At 50.2% G+C, this 6,848-nt stretch overlaps 1 protein-coding gene across 1 annotated transcript; it reads right to left on the bottom strand.

The window, feature by feature from the left end:
- Positions 1-2,683: 2,683 nt before the first annotated feature.
- Positions 2,684-6,830, bottom strand: Dkkl1 (dickkopf like acrosomal protein 1). Its single transcript, XM_070000991.1, has 5 exons — positions 6,701-6,830; positions 6,363-6,549; positions 5,585-5,725; positions 5,367-5,456; positions 2,684-3,090 (listed from the first exon to the last, which is right to left on the bottom strand). Exons 2-5 carry the CDS (start codon positions 6,525-6,527, stop codon positions 2,779-2,781), a joined length of 708 nt encoding a protein of 235 aa, XP_069857092.1. The 5' UTR covers positions 6,528-6,549; positions 6,701-6,830; the 3' UTR covers positions 2,684-2,778.
- Positions 6,831-6,848: the final 18 nt, after the last annotated feature.

The following is a 6,848-nucleotide window of genomic DNA, read 5'->3' on the forward strand; positions in this document are numbered from 1 at the left end:
TTTTTGGAAAGAGTGGGTGGGGTGACTCCCATTTCAGCTTTGATAGCTCGAGAGATCATCTCTACTCACTGTGTTTTAAGGCTTCCTGGAGTATTTCACCAGGCAACATGATCTATTTTAGTACCTGTTCCCCATATCTCCCCAGGTCCCACTCTCCTCATTTATGTGGAATGAGACTTTTGGACACTGTGATATGCCTGGCCTAGTTTGAATGCCTAAAAATTTTTCTTGAGGGCTGGGAAGGTGGCTCAGTGGTAGAGCGCTTGCCTTGCATGCTCGAGGCCCTGGGTTCAATTCCTCAGCACCACATAAGCAAAAAGAAAAAAGCCGGAAGTGGCGCTGTGGCTCAAGTGGTAGAGCGCTAGCCTGGAGCTGAAGAGCTGAGGGACAGCGCCCAGGCCCAGAGTTCAGGCCCCACAACCGGACCCCCCCCAAAAAAAATTTTTTTCTTGAGGCTGAACTTGGTAGTGCATGACTGTAGTCCCAGCCCTCAGGAGCATGAAGCAGGAGAATCACAAGTGAAGCCCATCTTGGCTATAAAGTAAGGCCTTGCTTCAAAGAAGAGTTCAAGCCTCAAGACTGACCAAAAATAAAAATTGTTATTGTTGGTTAAATGAATGGAATCCATGTCTTGTATTCACTGAGCAGGGTAGAGTGATGATAAGGAAGGCCCTTTCAGACATTCTTGGGTTTAAATTTTGGCTCTAGCACTTCCCAGTTAGGACATTGGAACGATGACTTTTCTCTCCCTAGAGATGTTAATGGTTTCTTATAGTGCCTTGAGGGCTTCAGGTGCTAATTGAAGTTGATAGAAGGTCAGTTAATTGGTAGGTGCTGTTTTGGGTATTAGATGGTGGCTTATTATAAGGCCTGGGAAGAAACTTGTTGGGCAGGTGCTTTATTAACTAATTAAAAAGCATGGCAAACCAACTGGGGTCGTTGCTCAAGGGTCTTAAGTGCTTGCCCAGCAAGGCAAAGCTTGGACTTTAATCCCCAGTTGTCTCCCCTCTCCACCCCCCCCCCCCCCACAAAAAAAAGCATGAGAGGAAGAACCAAGCCAAAATTTATTACCATTGCTATGTGATCTTGGCAAATGACTTTACCTCTTTTGTTTTTTCTTTGTGCCAGTACTGGGGCTTGAACTCAGGGCCTGGGCATTGTTTTAGCTTTTCCTCTCAAGAATAGCGCTCGACCACTTGAGCCATAGCTCTACTTCTGTCTCTTTACTGGTTAATGGGAAAGAAGGCTGGCTATAAATCTTTTTTTTTTTTTTTTTTTGTCGGTCGTGGTGCTTGAGCTCTGGGCTTGGGCACTGTCCCTGAGCTCTTCAGCTCAAGGTGAGCACTCTACCACCTGAGCTACAGCGCCACTTCCAGTTTTCTGGTGGTTTATTGGAGATAGGAGTCTCACGGTCTTTCCTGCCTGGGCTTGGCTTTGAACCGCGATCCTCAGATCTCAGCCTCTTGAGTAGCTAGGATTACAGGCGTGAGCCACCGGTGCCAGGCCTGGCTATAAATCTTGATCCTCACATCTCAGCCTCCTAAAAGGATAACAGGCCCTATTATAAACAAAAGCAAAAAGGATTGGTGTGCCTCAAGTAGTAGTCCTGGAGGTCCTGAGTTTGATTACCCATAATGACCAAAAAAAAAAAAAAAAAAAAAGGAAAAAAGTCCCTAGCAGGCTAACAACTTGATCATGGCCTTGTGAGACTCTGGCCAGCAGGCCCACAACCGACCAAAAACAATAACAAAAAATTCATTGTTGCTTTGGTTCATTTGTGTTAGTGGTCACTTTTTTTTTTTGTCTGTCATGGGGACTGAACTCTGGGCCTGGTTGCTGTCCCTGAGTTTTTCAGCTCAAGGCTAGTGCTCTACCACTTGAGCCACAGTACCCACTTCTGGCTTTATCTGCTTATGTGGTGCTGAGGAATTAAACCCAGGGCCTGAGTAAGGGAAGCACTCTACCACTGAGCCACCTTCCCAGCCTTTGGTGTATGTTTTTGGATAGAATTAAGATTGAACTCAGGGCCTATCCAGGCTAGGCAGCACTCTACCATGTGAGCCATGCCCACAGACCTTTTGAGATAGGGTTTTTTGTGTTTTGTTTTTGGTCATGGGGCTTGACCTTAGGTTCTAGGCATTGAGCCTGAACTCTTTCACTCAAGGCTAGCACTCTATCACTTTGAGCCACAGCTCCATTCTGATTTTTGAGTGGTAAATTGGGGATAGTCTCACAGGGACTTTTCTGCCCAGGCTGACTTCAAACCAAGATCTTCAAATCTCAGGCCCCTGAATAACTATGATTATAAGTGAGCTACCAGTGCCCGGTAACAGGGTCTTCTTAACTTTTCTGGGGATGGCCTTGAACTCTTAATCCTCTTGACTCCACCTCCTGAGTAACTGGAATTACAGACAGGTGCTACCATACCTGTCTTTAGTGGTCATTTGTTATAGCAGTCAGAAGACTGTAATATGAGGGGGGGGGTGCTAACTGGCCAGATAGGCCTGGAGGGTTGAAGGTGACAGGCCCAGGGAACTGACTGGAGGGGATGGAAGACAGAGTCTGAGGGTTAGGGTTTATAGTTTAAGAGACTGAGGCAAGAGCCAGTGCAGGCAGACATGCTTGGGAGAGGTTGGGTTGAAGTTAACCTTCTGTGGCCTAGTCAGGAGACAGTGCTGCTAGATGTAAGAAAAAACTTTATTTCAATATGATGTTGGGGGGAGGGGTGCAAATCTGGAGGGAAGGACATGCAGGGACTGGGGGTTCCCCTCCCTCCACCTATAACTGCTGGGAGGGTCTGAGGATGTACAGAAAGTGGGTCTTGCGTGCTGGAGGCTTAGGGTGAGAAGAACCCTGGATTCCATCTTCCAGGATATCCTCGCGGGTCCCCTCGCGGAGCCCGTCCCGGATGGCCTGCAGCCGGTGCCGCTTCTCGCTGAGCCACTGGCCAGCCTCTTGGCCATCCTGGCGGGACTTGCGGCGCGGCAGCTTCATGATCCAGAAGGCAACCCGAGGATGGGGCTCTGGGCGGAAGCTGTCCATGGCCTTCCGGAGGGGCACCAGGGCTTCTTTCTCTTCTATCTTGGGCACCTGGGGAGAAGGAACAAGGAGATGGTCTCACAGCCCACCTGCCAATCACCAGGGCCTCTCAGTGCCCACTGGGACTGGTGGAAATCTGCTCTGTAAGCTCACGGTGTGAGCAGGGGGAGTGGGGAGGAGGTCATCAAACTCAGTTTGAGGTTTACCAAACACTTGGGTTTGCAAACACTTCAAGATTAAAAATATTGGCTACCCTTGGTGATGGATGCCTGTAATCCCTGCTACTTGGGAGGCAGAGGTAGGAGAATTGGGGTCCAAAAGTGTAAGAGGAGACTGTATCTGTATATATATATATATATATATGAAAAGGATAGCCAGGCACTGGTGGCTCATGCCTACAATCCTAGCTGGAGGCTCATGCCTATAATCCTAGGTACTTAGGAGGCTGAGATCTGAGGATCATGGTTGGAAGCCACCCTGGGCAGAAAAGTTACAGTGAGGTTCTTATCTCTAATTAGCCACTCAAAAACCAGAAGTGGCACTGTGGCTCAAGTGGTAGAGCGCTAGCCTTGATCACAAAGGTTCAGGGATAGCGCCCAGGCCCTGAGTTCAAGCCCTGCAACCAATAACAACAACAACAACAAAAGAATCCTACTCAGGAGGCTGAGGTCTGAGGATCGCAGTTCAAAGCCAGCCTGGATAGAAAAGTCCGTGATACTCCTATCTCCAACAAACTAATCAGAAAAAGCTGGAAGTGGTGCTGTGGCTCAAGTGGTAGAGTGCTAGCCTCGGGCACAAAGAGGCTCAGGGACAGAGCCCAGGCCCAGAGTTCAAGCCCCAGGACCAGCGAAGGAGGAGGAGGAGGAGGAGGAGGAGGAGGAGGAAGAAGGGGAAGAAGCAGCAGCAGCAGCCAATGGCACAGCTCCCACCTAGCTACCTGGGAGGCTGAGATCAGAAGGACTGAAGTTTTGAGGCCAGACAAACAAAAAGTTCTCTAGACTCCTCAACCAATAGCTGGTGGCACTCGCCCACCATCTTTGCTATGTGGGAAGTTGAGAGATAGAGGATTGAGAATCCAGGCTGACCCCAGGCAGTAAAATCCACAAAAGTCCATTCTCAAGAAGAAGCTGGGCTGTGTGCTGGTGGCTCATGCCTGTAATCCTAGCTACTCAGGAGGCTGAGATCTGAGGATCGTGGTTCAAAGCCAGCCTGGGCAGGAAAGACCGTGAGACTCCTATCTCCAATAAACCACCAAAAAACCGGAAGTGGCACTGTAGCTCAGGTGGTAGAGTGCTCGCCTTGAGCTGAAGAGCTGAGGGACAGCACTCAGGCCCAGAGTTCAAGCCCCACAACCGACAAAAAAAAAAAAAAAAGAAGAAGAAGCTAGATGTGGTAGTACATGCCTGTCATCCTAGCTACAGAGGGAAGTAGAAAACAGGAGTATCACAGTACAGACACACATTCTGGCAGAAATTAAAAACAAAAACAACCAGGACAAAAAAAAAAAGGCTAGAAGCATGGCTCAGTTAGTGCACAGTGTGGTGGCACTAGCTTGTAGTCCCAGAACTTGGGAGGCTGAGGCAGGTAGGAGGATGATTTTTTCTTTTTTTTTTTTCTTTTTTTTTGGTCGGTTGTGGGGCTTGAACTCTGGGCCTGGGCGCTGTCCCTCAGCTCTTCAGCTCAAGGCGAGCGCTCTACCACTTGAGCTACAGCGCCACTTCCGGTTTTCTGGTGGTTTATTGGAGATAGGAGTCTCACGGTTTCTCCTGCCCAGGCTGGCTTTGAACCGCGATCCTCAGATCTCAGCCTCCTGAGTAGCTAGGATTACAGGCGTGAGCCACCAGCGCCCGGCAGGATGATTGTTTTGAGGCAGGGCCTCCAACACTCCATTCTCTTGCCTCAGTCTTCCAAGTGCTAAGATTATAGGCATGCACTACTGCACTCAGCTCAGAGCCCTTACTTCAAATAAAAACACTGAACTTGAGCCTCTGAATTTACAAAACACATCGAAGTCCACAAACTCTATGTAATTTACTAAATATCTGGAGATGTATTCTGAGGTTACTATCAAAGCTATTTGTCCCTTATAACAAATAACAAAGAGTTCCAGTAAAAAAGATGAGAATGAGACAGAGAGAGAGAGAGACAGACAGACACAGACACAGAGAGACAGACAGAGAGACAGAGACAGAAAGATGAGAGAAAGATGAGAATGAGACATAGAGAGACAGAGAGAGAGAGGGAGAAATAGAGAAATGACTTCTCTCCCTTCTAGTCTACAGGAATGTTGGGAGCTTGGACACTGGGAGGTGGGGGCAGTTCCTAACCTTCCAGTCACCTTCCACACTTCCCTCTGGCTCAATGGAAGCCACCACCTTCTCAGAGATGAGCACCTCTCCGGTTTTGTTGTCAGTCATCTGAGAGAATGAAATGAGGGAGTGAGGGCAAATCCCCTTCCCTCCTCTACCCTTCCCTCCCCACAGGTACTGCAGCATGCTGGATGGTGGGCAGACTCTAGGGAGGAGAGGCTTCCCTGTAGAGACACCTTGTCGATCTGGAGGTGGCTAGAGAGAGTGTTGTTCCCCAGCCGGCGCTCCTGGTTCTCCTCTTGGTGGAAGTTCCTGGGAAGACCCCGAAAGTCCATAGGGGCAGAGAAGAAGCTGTCTAGACCCCGTAGTAGGTCATCCTAGGGCCAAGGTGGAAACCAATGAGCTTCTGGACATCACGTCTATGAAATACACCTTTGCCTTGCCCCTAGTCCCTCCTCTCCCCTTCTCTTCCAGTTCTCTGATCCTAGGATCTACTATGCCCTTGTCCCTAAGCCCCATCTGTCCTGCCTCTATTCCTCCTTCCATTGCTTTACTATTTCTGCCCCTCCCTTGCCTTCACCCTCTCTTCTCCTCCGCTATTTTATCAAGCCCATCTCCTTCTCTTCCATTTTTTTCCTTCCTTTTTTTTTTTTTTTTGGTGTGTGTGTGCCCTTACTGGGGCTTGAATTCAAGGCCTCTGTGTTCTTGCTTGGCTTTTCTCACTCAAGGCTAGACCTCTACCACTTAAGCCACAGCTCCTCTTCCTCCCTGGAGAGAAGCGTCTCAGACTTTCCTGTCTGGGCTGGCTTCAAACCGCGATCCTCAGAACTCAGCTTCCTGAATGGCTGAGATTACAGGTGTGAGCCCTGGAGCTAGGATCCTCTCTTCCTTATCCTAAGTGCCCCCCCCCCGTCGTTTTGACTCCTTTTCTTGTTAATCCCCTTGCCAGATCCCACTCCGTACCCCAGAAATCCCACTCTGTTCTTTCCCTGCAACCCCTGGGCCCTCTCTCACTTTCAGGAAAAGTCGGCTGAAGCTTTGGAGGAGGCTCTGGAGGCCTAGAAACCCCGAGGGGCTCTCCTGCGAGTCAGAATCGTGGATCGGGGCTGCACAAGCCGGGGGCACCAAGGCCGAGGGGAGCAGCAGCAGCAGCAGCCATGGGACCAGCGGACCCCACATGGCGGGGCGGGAGGGCGGGAGGCTGTGGCAAAGGGAAAGGGAGGGTCAGAGCCCCCCATCCTGCCCTGGCCAACCCCCCAGCCACCCCACCACCCCTCTTCGGCCCCTTGCCCAGGCTCCGCCCAAGCCACGCCCACTCCCCTTAATTAAAAAAATTCCCACCCCTTCCTCACCGGTGTCTACGCCCCGCCCCTTCTTCTGAACCCCGCACTTTTGCTAGACCGCAGCCGGGTCACCGGACTCCCAGACTCCGGACTGTTAAAATCCAAACAGATGTGGCCTCGAGCCCAGGCAGAATAGCGGGAGCGTTGGAAGTGCTCC

Source organism: Dipodomys merriami, unplaced genomic scaffold (assembly GCF_024711535.1).
Source record: "Dipodomys merriami isolate MVZ:Mamm:240054 unplaced genomic scaffold, mDipMer1.0.p SCAF_57, whole genome shotgun sequence".
Taxonomy (NCBI): domain Eukaryota; kingdom Metazoa; phylum Chordata; class Mammalia; order Rodentia; family Heteromyidae; genus Dipodomys; species Dipodomys merriami.